Source organism: Sitophilus oryzae, unplaced genomic scaffold (genome assembly GCF_002938485.1).
Source record: "Sitophilus oryzae breed Bouriz unplaced genomic scaffold, Soryzae_2.0 scaffold_550_pilon_pilon, whole genome shotgun sequence".
Lineage (NCBI taxonomy): Eukaryota > Metazoa > Arthropoda > Insecta > Coleoptera > Curculionidae > Sitophilus > Sitophilus oryzae.
In genome coordinates, this window is record NW_022147141.1 from 284,801 (window position 1) to 300,479 (window position 15,679).

The 15,679-nt window shown below is 31.1% G+C and overlaps 1 protein-coding gene across 1 annotated transcript in view; it reads left to right on the plus strand.

Moving 5' to 3' along the window:
- LOC115886992 (chondroitin sulfate N-acetylgalactosaminyltransferase 2) overlaps positions 1-15,679 on the plus strand; it is a 737,150-nt gene that overhangs the window by 182,213 nt on the left and 539,258 nt on the right. Inside the window, exon 3 of the mRNA XM_030906321.1 lies at positions 1,010-1,082. Within this exon, the coding sequence (XP_030762181.1) occupies positions 1,045-1,082 (38 nt within the window). The 5' untranslated portion in view covers positions 1,010-1,044. The remainder of the gene's footprint in view (positions 1-1,009; positions 1,083-15,679) is intronic.

Sequence of the window (15,679 nt, forward strand, 5' to 3'; positions counted from 1 at the left end):
GGGGGTTTATGGGTTTTCTAATTGAATTCTGAAAAACTTTATTTCAAAAAGTGGTTTATTTTTAATCATACGTAAATTAGATCAATTTTAAACTAGATGAAAAATAAAATTTCGTATTTTTTCGCCAAAAGCATCTGATTCTCGTGGTAGAAGCGAAATCATTTGATGGTAGTCTGTTTGTTAGTCAAATATTTATCTAGTGATTATATTATATACAGTTAAGTTGATTGAATCTGCTAGTTTTTGATGGCAAATAAATTTGGTTGTAAAATTTAAATAAAAAGTGGTGCAAAGTATGAATAACTGTTACAACTACTACATTCTACATTTTACATGCTGGGAACTTATTTACATGATACCGAATGTCAAAATATATTTTTTAGAGTCCACTTATAGAACTGTTTGGTTAGACATTGCCCCTATATGATTTCTCTAATCAATTAGCTAATTATCCTTACTACTATAACAGGCCTAATTTTTAAAGAAAATCTAAACTAAAGTTAGATAATTAGGGGGAAAAAATGTATAGAAAAATTGTCACCACGATATATGTAAGGATTATTTATAGTTTGCATCATGGAATCATTTTTTTTTATTTTACAACAAAATTTAACTTTTCAGTAGTTTATTCAAAATATTTAATTAAATATGAGTACTACATAGATATTCGAATGGCAAACAGGCTCCTATTATTTAAATGTGCTTCTATCACTAAAATCGGCTGCTACTAAATGAATCAACTTTTTCATATAAAGTTTTTGGAAATTCGGCCAGAAAACCTATTTTTTAGCTAATTATTACTATAAATTTCAAATTTGACAATAACCCGAAGAAACCAGGCAAGATTTTCTTCTGTCAGTTTTAGTCTAAATCGCTCAAGTCAAATTTCACCGTTCAGTACAGTAAATAAAAAAACTTCCATATGATGTGGACTTTATTTGTAACACTATGTATGTATATATTGGAAATATGTTTACAGTATTGAATTCTATATAAAATATCTTTTTAGATGGGGTCCCGCACAAAACTTGAAATGGAGGACTGATGACTAATTTTATAATTCTGGCTTCTAAAATATTAAGGTAAGATCTGTAGTATAGTTTCAATAAAATACTTAAACACATGTTTAAAACTGTTCATTATGTGTATTAGATTTTATTAGACACAAAAGCTAATGGAATATCTTATTTAATTATGGTCGCTTTGTTAGCAAAGTTTCACAGTTTTAAATTAACTGGCTTTACAATAATTATGTATTTTACGAACATGCTTCTATAGTATAAATTTATATTATCCTAAAGTTCCAGCAACAAAACACATGTGCATTTGCGGAAAGTTACGAGTTAGTTTATCGAGTAAGGGTTATTATTTACTCAAAGCAGTGGCGGCTTTAAAATATAGGTTCGGAAAATAAACAAAATGCTTACCTATTAAGATAGTTTCAGTATTTTAGTTAAGAATAATAATAATTATACAATTTTATTTCAGATTAATTACATTAATATTACAATATACATGAAACTAACCATATATATATGAATACCAAACCAAACTAAATCTAAAGAAAAAATAGTAAAATAAAGGGGAAAACTATAAAATAATAACATAATTAGTTCTGTAAGTATCGATCAGATGCCGTTAAGAAAAATATACAAAATTCCTCACCACTCGACTTTTACTCTAATGAGGCGAACTTTTATAAACTATATCCCATAGAATGTAAAATTACGTTCTAGGTATGTTTTTGATGGGATATAAATATCAAATCTAATTTTATTGTCGATACAATAATATATACTGTGTTTTTTTTTAATTGGATTAGGACCAATTTTAGGAGCTATTTTTCTCAGTAAGAATAAAGATAATATATTAGTATTAATGGCAGATAAGGGTAATACTACCGTTATCATTAATAGAACTAAATATCTAGAAAAATCTCAAAATATTATAAGAGATGAAACGACATATAAAAAATTAAAAAAGATCCAACGATAACAGTTCAAAATAAAAACAAAAAAATGATTGACACTGTAGTAAGAGAAGGATTTATTGACAACGAGCAAGGTAAGAAATTAAAAACTGGTGCTGCTAATCCACCGAAGATTTATTTTCAGCCAAAAATACATAAAAATAATAGACCTTTCAGCTCCATAGTATCGTTTGTGGGATCACCTCTGTACTCTCTGACTAGTTTTTTAGCATCTCTTTTAAATAGTAGTGGGAACTATCGAATGAATACTATCGAAACATTCGATAGTTGCAATTCATTCGAATAGTTCGATAGCTAGTAAGAAAACATTCGCTGAAATCTATTCGAATAAAAATTATCGAATAGACGCGTCATCTGCCTTGAAATATTGTATTCTAGTAATTCGGCAGCAAAAACCATTCATTTATAAAATTCATTCATTTATGAAATTCATTTATTCGTCCGGATCGATTATAATAAAATATTAACTGGATTTTAGTTGTCGCCCGGCGACGTAGGTTTCTTTCCGAGAAACCCGACAACAGTCGGTGGCAATGCTATGAAAGAAGGCGGCATCTTTGATTTTTTGCGGAGTAGATAAAGATAAGGACACATTATTTTTTTTATTGAGGTGCTAGTATTTACACAAAAAATACATTATGAAGGGCACTGTTGCCATATATTGGTATTAGTTGATATTAGCAAAGAATATTATTGTCTGGCTTTAGTTAGTTAGGGATAGTATGTCTATATATTTTGCATTTTTTTATTAATATTCTGTTGTTATACTGCAATAATACTTGTTATTTTGGATGTAGGAAAATGATTTTTAATGCTTTTAAGCAAAGACTGGTTTAATAAATAATAATAACAGTAATAATTTGTTATACCTATTAACGACAAAATTTAAAATCATTTAATATAAACATTTTTTTAAGTAGTGGCAAAATATAAACAACAAATTAGATGTCAAAATTATTTATATTAGATCCTATTTAAAAATAATATAGACTCTAAATTTTTTGGCAACGGTTGTTTTTTAAATAATAATAATTACAGAACTAATTTGTTATATTAACTACAAATTTTAAAATCATGAAATATCAATATTTATTAATTTTCTAAGCATGCAGTGTAATGAAAGGAAAATAAAAATAAAAAATTAGAAATCAAAATTATTTATATTAGGTGCTTTATATTACTATTTAAAAATAATATTATTTACTTTTACTGGCATTTACTTTAAAAAATAAATGAAATATTTCTTCGCAAAAAACTACATGTAAGAGAATTAGCATAAACAAAATACAAACATCGTTAACTTTTTTTTAAAATTGGCACGTGTAAAAGTTTCAATTTAATTTTCTCACCCCATAGTTTAAGTTCGATAACCATTTACTTAACCACATTACTTAAATATGATTATTAAGTTCAACTAATTCATATTATTAAAACATCTAAAATACAAATATCTATTTTTAAAATTAATTCAAAAATTTCATCTCATCTCTCTTAAAAATTGGTACTTCTCAAAATTTTCCATTAAAAAATAGACCATATACCATATAAAATTAAATAATTGAAAGATCGGGCTATGGAAAATCACAAAAATTTTCGGAAAAATGTTGACCACTTGCACACGCACACAATCGTCAATTAAAAAAAAACTACTATTTTAGTATTTTAAATATTTTAATAAACGCAAAAATAGCACAGTATTTATACGGCGAAGTTATAAAAATTTGGAAGAACTAATAATGCACTGACGCACACAAAAAACAAACGGATACTAAATTTCATTTACCAAAAGCATTCGATAGTCGTGGCTCAACGATAACCATTTAGTGGCACGGCGAGGTTGTCACGTATGCTTTAGTATACAAATGAATGAATGATTTTATTCGAATAAAACCATTCGATAGTTGAAATCATTCATTCAATAACCATTCGATAGTCTAATTCATTCGATAGTTCCCATCGCTACTTTTAAATGGTATGTTTGTCAAGAACGAGAGTTATGTCCGAAATTCATTTGAATTTGTTAATTATATAAAAAGCATTAAATTACCTAAATATTATCAACTCATATTTTTAGACGTTATATCACTTTTTACTAATATCCCTACAGATATAGTAATTCATATAGTTAATAAGAAATAGCATCTTATAGAAAATGAAATTTCCCTTACATAGATCTGTTGAACTCTTAACATTTGTTTTTGATAACAACTACTTTCAATACCAAGATGAGTTTTATCAGCAGATATATGGACTGGGAATGGGTAATCGTCTATCACCGATTTGTTCTGATTTAGTTATGCAGGATTTACAGGATCAATGTATTAAAACACTTCCTTTTTAATAGCCGTTTTATAAACGTTATGTGGATGATATTCTAACTTCAATTCCTATTAATCAAGAACAAAGTATATTAGACATATTTAATTGTTATCACCCTAAGCTACAATTTACATTGGAGAAAGAAATAAACAATAGCATCGCATTCCTTAACGTGCGACTAATTAGACACAATCAATCAATAGAGACAGGTTGGTATCATAAACCGACATTCTCTGAAAGATTTCTTAATTATTCCTCCGAACATTCTCTTAAACAAAAAATTAATGTTATTAATAACCTGAAAATCAGAGCTACATCACTATCATCAATTAATTTTCCTAATAAAAATTTAAAATATATCGAAAGCATATATATTAAAAATATATCCGATATATATATATATATATATATATATATATATATATATATATATATATATATATATATATATATATATATATATATATCTAAAAGCATGTTGATTAAAAATAATTATCCGATATCTATGATTAAAAAAATTCTTAACAAGAAAACCTCTGTAAAATCTACTAATCAAAATGATAGACAAGTTTATTGTAAAATACCTTATATCGACTGTCTGTCAGAACAAATTAAAGACACATTTAAGGGTCACATTACAAAAAAACAGGAAAAAAATAAAAATTGCAACAAGGAGCCATAACACCATAAAGAGACGGTTATTTTCAAAAACAAAATCAAAGAAAAAAAAAGAACTGAAATCCGGCATAATATATAACATTCCTTGTACGCAATGCCCTAAAAGCTATGTTGGGTAGACCGGTAGATATTTAAAACAAAGATTAGACGAACATAAAAATGATCAAAAAAACTTTATTTTGAAATCTAAGCATACCGCATTAGTAGAACACAAATTAGAGACAGGCCATAACTTCGATTTTGACAATACCACTATTTTACAAACACGTTCTTATTATAAGAAAAGATTATTTGCAGAGATGATAGAAATCCAAAAAAACAAAAATTGCGTTAATAAAAGAACAGACGTAGAAAACCTGAGTACAGTATATTTTAATATTCTTTCAAAAATTAAATAATATAACTTCAAAATAATGGTTTAAATCCAAATAATATTTTTATGTTTCTTTATTCAACTATTCTTTAAATTTTACTCTCAAATTTTAGTTTTTCAAATGAAATGCTTTATATTTGTTGAGCTCAGTGAATTTGCTATAAAATTCCGGTTCCAAAAATACCTTAATACCATAGAGTATACTGAGTGGTTTTTTATTTATAATCACGTCCATGGGGACGTCAATTTAGACTGTGTCGTATGAGAACTTAATACTAATCGAGACGATCGATTTATTGTAAGTTTATCGCTAAGAAACCGCCGGCCGTTTGCCAGCTTTTCAAATTTATAATGAATTGCACCTAAGGAACGTACATATTAACTAACGGACTATAAGAAGAAGACTATATATAAGAATCGCTTTTAAAACGTCCTTCAACGTTGTCCAATGCCTAGTCGCCATTGGTTTCGTTCATCCCCGTCTGCGTCACGCAGATCCCTTGAGCTTATCGCCTTCTTGATACCGTCCATCCAGTTTGTCCTTGGTCTTCCCCGTGTCTTTCTCTTTTGTGGAAGCCAGTGTAGTACCTTCTGAGGCAGTCGCCTGTTGTCTGTCCTTCTCATATGTCCATACCACTTCAATTGGACACTCTCTATTTCCTCTACCATGGTTTTCTGTCTACCCATTTTGTTCCTGATTGTCTCGTTTCCTACTCTATCCAGCCTTGATGTTTGCACTGATCTCCTTATCGCGTCCATTTCGACCGCCAGTAATTTTCTTTCGTTATTCTCCTTTAACCTCTATGTTTCCGCCCCAAATAACAGATTGCTCTTGATTTGGTTGTAGTAAATCCTTAGTTTTCTGTCTTTACCTATTTCGTTACTCAAGAGTATATTATTCAGACATTTTATTGCATTTATGGCCTTGACTATTCAAGAAGAAGACTAAATGAAGCAAATCTTATGTTAAGATGACCTGCTTTGGGACCAGAACTTACTAGATCTGTTGACTAGTACCAAAAGCAAAGGCATGGTCTTAATGTAAAAATTACTAAAAAATGTTAGTGTTTCCTTTAAAAGCGAATATCTTCAATAAAAATAAAGATAATGAGATGAACCAAAAAACAAACTATCGAGAAAGGATGTATCTAGATGATAAAATGATTTTTTAATTTCTTGCTGTTTTAATATATTCCACAGGGTGTTTCAAACTTTCACCAAAATATTAACATTTTGTTTTCCCTCGAATAACTAACAGATGGGGGTGTCATGTTTAATTTATAAAGAGATAGTAAAAAGTCAAATAATTTGGCTACATACTGCTTAAAAAATCATCAAAATCGATTAAACTTTAAAATACATCAAAGTTTTAAAGTGCCCATTTTTCTTGCCGGTGAATGTATTTCAAAAACTATACCTTTTAGTCATATACTTTTCTAAAACTCGCCTTTATTTTTTTACTAGAATCCGATCAATTAATCAATTAAGAAAATTATTAAAAATTATCAATTAAAGAAAATCAATTAATATACAATATAATACAATAATCAATTAATATTACAAAAAAACATAACTTTGATGTGTAACTTTTTTTGAGGACACCCTGTAGAACTCTATATAATTTTAGAAAATGCTTTAAATTGACTTACATAAGCTTACAAAATTTCACTTCATTACAAACATTTATTCTCCTTGCAAAAACCACGTCGTATATGACGCGCCACCCTGTATAATTCGATTTCAATAAAATTTTCGGTATAAGCGGTATAGCTTATGCATTAGATTCATTTATTTCAATAAATTTACTTAGAAAACAAATTAAAAAAAATCAAAAAATTTAGAAGGAAATAACTAAGAATTTACTAAAATTACTGAAATAAAAATTTAAAAGCAACGGAAAAAAATGGGTAAACATTTTAGTATTTTATCTATAAAACACAATACAGAAAGTTTCACATTAATACATTCACAGTAATTGAATTCCGAGGTAAAAGTCTCTGGGCACTCCACCAATCGATTAATTCTAGTTTTCTAACCTTTTGTCTACTGGATAGGCAGGTACTGGTAGCAGCTAGACGCCTAACTTTTAATGCATAATATTTCGAGATCTTTCAATTAGTCTCCCGGTAGAAGCTAAAAGCTACCTAAAATTGAAATATAAAGTTTGTGAAACACTTGCAAGTATCATAGAATTTTGAGGACGGAGAGTGAGTCACTGTCGAAATTAAGAAGTTTGACTAGCAATAATTCATAAGCTTTAAATTATTGTTTTCACATTGATATACAATTAAATACAAATCAATTAAATTATATTTTTGTTAATTATAACTGTTTGTGGACTGGAAAGTCAGTTACCCTAGCGACTAGACACCTAACTTTTGATGCTTATGGATATTTCGAGATTTTTCAGCTTCTTCTTTCGTTATAAGCTATATTATTAGCTTATTTATAAGCTAGTAAGTAGTATGCTTAGTTTTGTTCTTTGTGTGTTTCTCGTTGTGATTTTTTTTTGTCCGTTAGACAAATTTGTTTTTTAAGTAAAATACCACTGAAAAATTGGTCTCCGTAGGATCAAGGCAGCGATGTTTTAAAAAATAACTATTTTATTTTCTCGATTTTCTTCAAATGATAAATACAGTCATACATATATAGTCTTATAATCAGACGTTACAATCAATCAGTCAATACCAAATAGTCTTTTTTGAAGAAATAAATTTGCCACAAAGGTATAGATGTTATTTTTTGTAATGTTAATATTTCGTATACGTACTATCTATATCTAGTATTTTCTACTTTTATTCTCGGGAATGTCTAATAATAATGTCCAGTAAACTTGCAAATCCCATATCTACGTCGCTGAGTCAAATTCTGTGTAACGAACTTTCACAAACGTTTACAACTGTTTACTTTTAGCAATAATTTGTCATTCTACCTTTCTTGCTAATTAATTCATTTCCAGCCTGTTCGAAAATAGCGAGATTAATATTTGTGGAGCTTTAAACTTAATTCAATGAAATTCCTGGCAATGGCGAAAGACGAGAAAGGAAAACGTTAACTAGTTGGCGCAGTTATTTTAGTTTTAATTCGAATTTTAAACGAAAACGAAATTAAAAAGTTTCGTAAAATGGGTTCAGATCAAAAGGATAAATTTAACGGGGTATTTTAATAGACGGAGGTTTGAATACAAGTCGTTTTTATAATGGAATCGCAATTGTAAAGGAATTTTGTTAAACTTCCTTTCAGTTACTTTGAATTTCCATATTAAACGCAAAATTTACGTACATTTGTCAAGTTGGTACTACACAATACAAAATGTATTATACATTATTTCAATCTATCTGTATTTAATATATTTTCTACACTATTTTAGTAGTATAATCTTACATTTACACTTGAAGTAAAATTACAGAGTCCATTCTATAATTTCATAAACTAGGAAGGAATTATCCTATTTAGGGTGACTGAATGCATTAATATAGCATATTATATTATATAGTCCGCCTAGAAAGTATCAGGAAAAAGATAGTAAAATTATCGATATATATTTTTAGGACTTGAGTTAAAAAAATTATAACAAATTATTAATTTTATTTACTTATACAACCTCCATTTAACTCCAAACACTTAACTAAACGTCCAGGTACATCCGAAACTAGGTCTACACCATAATGATCAGTGGTGGTGGTCCAGACCTGTAAAACTGAGCGAATCAAATCTTGTTTATTTCGTGGAGCTGCTCGTTTCACTTAAATCTTCATTACTGCCCATATATTTTCAATGGGACTAAGGTCTGGTGAAGCTGCTGGTTATGGAATTGTTGCCAAATGGTGTTCTTGCATCCAATCTTGAGTATAGGCAGACGTATGGCATCTTGCATTATCCTGCTGAAAACGCCACCCTTCTGGATATGAAACATGAGCCGTTTCAAGAAGAAAATCATTTAAAATATCACAATATTTTGCACTATTAACAGTTCCATCAACTAGGTATACACAGAGGTGTAGCACCGCGCTGAGATATTGTTCCCCAAGCCATTATTTTAGTGAGAAATTTTGAAACTTGAACGGCAACATTTTCTTTTGATAGGATTTTCAGGTGGTTTCCACCAAGCTGGAAACAACTTTCGTCGGAAATAAAAACATTATTAAGATTATCTTCTTGAAAACGATGGCAACCTTATGTCAATGAAGAAACGACAAAAAACAAAAATCTCATGAATCAAATGTGCACGATCCATGTGCGGCAAATGCAGATCCTATATTAGCATGAATTAGCATGTATTTGAAAAAGTTATGTACATTTAAAGTTTGCAGTTTTGTTGAAAATAACACAGGCCGACATGATTTTTGTAACACGAGTCAGTTGCAGAATTTCTTCATAAAAATATGCTTCTAATAACAGAAAAAATACTCCTGAAGCTCCTACACGTACCACTTTTCAGTTGCCTAATTACGCCTCTTTTTTGCAGGTAGTCAATTTTATAGATGTCAGGTATTAAGTCTATATTTAACTGTCTATATTTGTATTTTTCTATCTATATTTATATATATATATATATATATATATATATATATATATATATATATATATATACTATATATATATATATATATATATATATATATATATATATATATATATATAACTAACTATATATATTATGATTTTATCGTATTGACTTTAAACAACTTTAATGTGAAAAACAACAAGCTTTATATAATCAGCCTCAACAAAACACCGCAAGCACCTAAATAACATAACTTTTCAAATACATCGCGAAGATGTCAGGATCTGCATTGCACACGTGAATCGTGCTGTTGTTCATGGTTTCGTTTTTAATTGACGCAAGATTACCATCGTTATCGGGCACATTTCTGACGGATGTTCCAGCGCGGTGAAACCTGAAATCAGAAATGTTGCCGAAGTTCTAAAACGGCTGGTCTCAGCGGTCTTACCGCTGGTTGATGGAGACGATAATTGCAAAAACCAATGGGTATTTAAATGATTTTGCTGGCGAAGCGACTCATGTTTCATATCCAGAAGAGTGGCGTTTTCGCGGGATAATGCACATGCCCTGCTCAGACGGGTGAAAACTCGACTGACTGTTGATCCATAACCAGCAGCGCAGACCGATAATATGGTGGCTAATAATTTAGATGAGCAGGCAGCTGAAATAAACAGGTGATTCGCTCTACGGAATGGACCACCACGATCGCTGTGAGCAGACAATTTCAGTGTGCCTGAACGTTTGGATGAAATGAACTGGGCAAATAAAATGAACTGTTATGATTTTAACCAAGTCTAAAAAGCAATTTCCTGTGCGTTATGTATGCTGTCACCTAATAGGAATTCCGCTTCACAATTTATGAGTATAAAGATGGACTCTGTTACTCAGCGAATTATAAAATGGTGTAGAAAATATATTAAATACAGATGGGTGAAATAATAATATGTCGGCCACGTGACAATGTGGCAACTGATGCAAATGGCTGCGCCAGGCCCCCATTCAAGTAACTGAGAAGACTAACAAATTCCTTACAATTGCGATTATAAAAACGACATTCAAACCTCGATCATCACGGATAAACGATCTGGTGTTACGAAGAACTCGTTTTCGTTAATTCCGGGTAAAGCTAAACTGCGCCAACCTTTCGCTCAAATCTTTTACTTTCAGGTCATTGATGGTTAAAAGCTCCGCAAATATTAATCTTTCGTATTGAACTGAAATGATCAACAGAAAATGAAATGTAATTGGCTAACAAAATAAACGGTTAATAAACGAACTATTGAGGATAAGATTACACAGGGTGACTCAGCGCGACTACAAATGCTCAAGGACTACAAGCCTGGTTGATGTAATAGACATTCCCGAGTAAAGTAAATAGTACGTATACAACAACGATACAAAAAATAACATCTATACCTTTATTAATTATTTCAAAACGACGTGAAACCGACGATTGACCAGCAACGTTAAGATATGTGACTGTATTCGCAAAACATTGCTGCCGATATCTGATGTCCCAAGCTAAATTTGTCAACGAACTCTCCTGGCTGCTTCCTGAAAACTAAGCGCAAAGCTAATAATAATAACGAAAGAAAGAAAGCTGAAAAAATATCCGCAGCGTCAAAGACAGATTGACGCAATCGCAGGGTAACTGACTTTGATCTAAACAGTTATGATGGCACAAAATGAACTGGTGATTTGTATTTGAAACCAGCCATGTCAATGTTGAAAACTGGCAAAAGCGCCAGTGCTGATCAATTTCGACAATCGCTCTCCGTCCTCAAAGTGTTACAGAGTCGCAAACTGTTACAGGTAACGACAGTGAATCTCAATGCGATAAAGATCAGGCGTCTAGCACCTGCCTATCCAGCTGGAGCAAGGTTAAGCGACGGTGATGCTGGTACCTCGGTGCCCGCCGTGAGCTTTGCTGTTTATGGAAAATACTTTAAAATGTTTGCGACTCGTTAACACGACTCGTGACAGTAAATGCCAATTTTCGCTTCTAAGCACGATTTTTATTGTTTTCTAAGCAGAACGACCAGATAAATGAATCAGCCTCGCCAAGCTTGCCGCTTATACCGAGGCTGAAAATCGTGCTGAGGTGGCGTCTGCCGACCGTGGTTTGGGGAAAATGTTTGTAAATAATGATAAAAGTATATAAATGCAAAGTTACATCAAAGACCATGTTTCATATTAGTCGATTAACAACTGTCCATATGATAGTGATTTTCTTCCAGTGACTAATTTTAACAGGCCTTTTAACGATCGAGACTGTAAAATAAAGGCAAAAGTATGACTTTAAAAGGCGCAATTTGAAAGCCCGACCGCCAGCATCAGGCACTACGCTGCGATGCGATGATTTTTAAACGTGTAGCCAGCAAATGGCTGACTTTAAATTAAGCAGACCGGCCGAGGCTGTTAGCGGTACGGTGGTTGAAGCAGCAAGCCAAATCGTATCGCTAGATACATCGCTGCTCGACTGGTTCATCTCGTATCTTTATTTTTATTGAAGATTGTGAGCCCCATTAAGACTCATGCTGCTGCTGATTATGTCAGCTGAATCTCTCTCTTCTTGCTCATATATATATATATATATATATATATATATAAATAATAAGTTGATGTTGCTGTCTATATTTGTATTTTTCTATCTATATTTTATATATATATATATATATATATATATATCTATATATATATATATATATATATATATATATATATATATATATATATATATATATATATATATATATATATATATATATATATATATATATATATATATATATATATATATATATATATATATAGAATAATAAGTTGATATTTAACTGTCTATATTTGTATTTTTCTATCTATATTTATATATATATATATATATATATATATATATATATATATATATATATATATATATATATATATATATATATATATATATATATATATATATATATATATATATATATATATATATATATCATTTAATTTCTATAGGTTTGTTAGCCAAGTTGTATTACTGTTGTCAAAAATTCCAAAAAAATGCGTTTTACTTTATTTTTGTGTCCGTTCTTATTAATTTGTTGAAAATTAATGAAATTCTTTGTTCACAAGTTTGAATATATTGTAAAAAGTATTTTAACATTGTAGCGTTTTTTTAACAACTACCACTGCGAACGGCAGCTTTTCATCGGAGAGCAGTCGTGGATAAGGTATTTCACTGGAAAGAAAACTAATTAAGAACAATAAACAAAAAAATAGATATTGGGCGCCAGGCATGTACAGAGAAAGAAAACACAGTTGTATATTACTTAAAACTAATGACTATATTTATTCATGATGAATTCTGATGGCAAATAGCATTGTACAATTTTAATAATTATTATAGTGGTTATTTGTTGAGTAAAACTATGTATGTAAATAATATTAAATATGTTCTATGAAAAGACTATGAAAAAATACAATGCGAGTAACGTTATAGAAAATATAAGAAAAGTAGCATTACTTTATTTAAATTGTTAAATTTTATGCGGTGTTAAATCTGATATGTTGCAACCTGTAGATTCTAGAATCTATGTCTCGTTATTCATCTGTGAATATAGCACAATAATAATATCTATAGAAAGTAATACTATTACAAGGCGTAATATAATGAAACCTAAAATCTAAATCACATTGTAACTACTGAATCGACATAAATGTTCTTAATAATCTAACCACTAAATATAGTCTGTACGATATTATTTAAAATGTACGTTACTGTTTAAGACTGTAAATGTTTTAAATGTTAAATGTAAAACTATAACTTAAATCTACACTTAGCTGTTCTTTATGTAATCTTGCTTTAAACAGTAACAGCGTGAGGTGGTCTCGCATCTCTGTACTCAGCCATCCAACACAACCAAAGGGGCCAGAATGAGGGCACCATAAATTGGTACAGCCGTAACTAACTAGCTTACAGCTGGGAACGAAGCAGCATGGGACTCAAGCTACATCCACGCTGTGGCACTTATATGTAAGAAAAAGAATCGTTCTTACTGGGGACACTCGTCCACAGGACATCTGTATATAAGATAATGTCTGTACATAAGACACTACCCGTACCTTGGACACAGTCCGTACCTTGGAAATAGTCCGTACCTTGGACCCTAAAAATATGAAACTCTTGTTTAAAACCAAACAAGGTCTAATAAACAAAATAAACCTACCTCGAAATACTTCCGAGGGCTCAATAAATAATAAACAACACGTCCTTTCTTCCATGTGACATTCTGGAGGACAAAAAGGAACCCACGTGCCAGCAAAACACAAATACAGTTGGAACATCCATGTAGCACCCTGTTGCTTTAAATAGCAGCTGATTCAGATTATACAGCAAGATTTAAATAATCACCATTTCTAAAAGCAGAGCGTCAAAACAAAGTGAGGTTAAGCACGGAGACAGTTGACAGAAGCGATGTTGACAGCGCCTCCTCAGAGCAATAACAGGGTTGTGTCGGACGATAACAGGGTTGGCGACTAGGGAACGTAAAAATTACGCGTCAAATAAACTATCCGGCCTGAACGATAGGGAATCCGGTGATGATAGGCCAGACATCATATATTATATATAAAAAAGACATGTAACGAACTAAAAACGTTACACTGCCCTCCTACGAAAAGAAAAGAAATGGACCTGTAAGGTACACTTTCTTTTTCACAAATCTGGAGATAAAAAAAATCAAAAGAATACGACATCGTAAATTTCAAAATAGACGAAACCCATTTGAAAATTGATCAGGTTCTCAAAAAGAAAACGGCAAACCAAAAAAAAACGACAAGTACCAGTAAGGAATATATGACGGAGATAAAAAAACTAAAGGTTTAAAATTACTAAAGTTAGTTTATGACAGTCACTGGATATGCCGTAAAGTACAGAGATACTCCACTGTTCATTAAAAAAAAAATAATATGGAGGTACATCAGCTAGCATGGTACGCAAGATTAATAAATACTGCTATAGTTAGGTGTTTTATAATGATATAGGTGTAAATTATCAATAACTCAGGCTAGACAAGTGTAGACTCAAAATTAATAACGCTATGTTCTAAAACAACGCGACTCAACAATAATTAAAGAGAACGTCGATTCATTCATGGTATCGATACGTCTCGGTTTATAACCTTGGTGATAGTTTCTGAAACCAACATTCTAGTTCATGTCAGATCAACTACGCCAGAGAAGGAACACTACACTACTAGAGCAGCTAGAGGTATATAACGGCCGGTAACCTAAAACCAAAACAACCAAACAAATTTACTGTGCAAGTACAAACCTTCTCACGGACGGAATGAACAATACTAACAACGCCAGACAAGGAATTATATGGAACTAGAGCAGTTAAAGGTTGACGACGGTCGGTACTACAAGACCAAGACAACCAGACAAATATACTGTTCCAGCTCAAACCTTCTCTCAAACGCAGTGACTGCATACTAACAACTTGGCAATTACAGACTAGAGCAACAGAGGCTGAAGAAGCTAACCGAGCTAAACACACCTCAGCAAAATTTGCACTAAGCTGAACCCTTCTCTCCAAAGCAGTGACTGGGAGGCCCAGCAACAACAAAAACCAGAGATAATCACCAAGAACAGAGCTATGAAAAATTAAAAATGAAATGAATATGGAAAAAATAATACCCCTACATCTGTCAGCATGGGGGATGCACTGTAGTGTACATCAACTAAAATGGGATAAATAGAGCATATCTATAACGATACCCCAAAATGACTCTACATAAAAAAAATACAACTAAAAACCTTCTGAGCC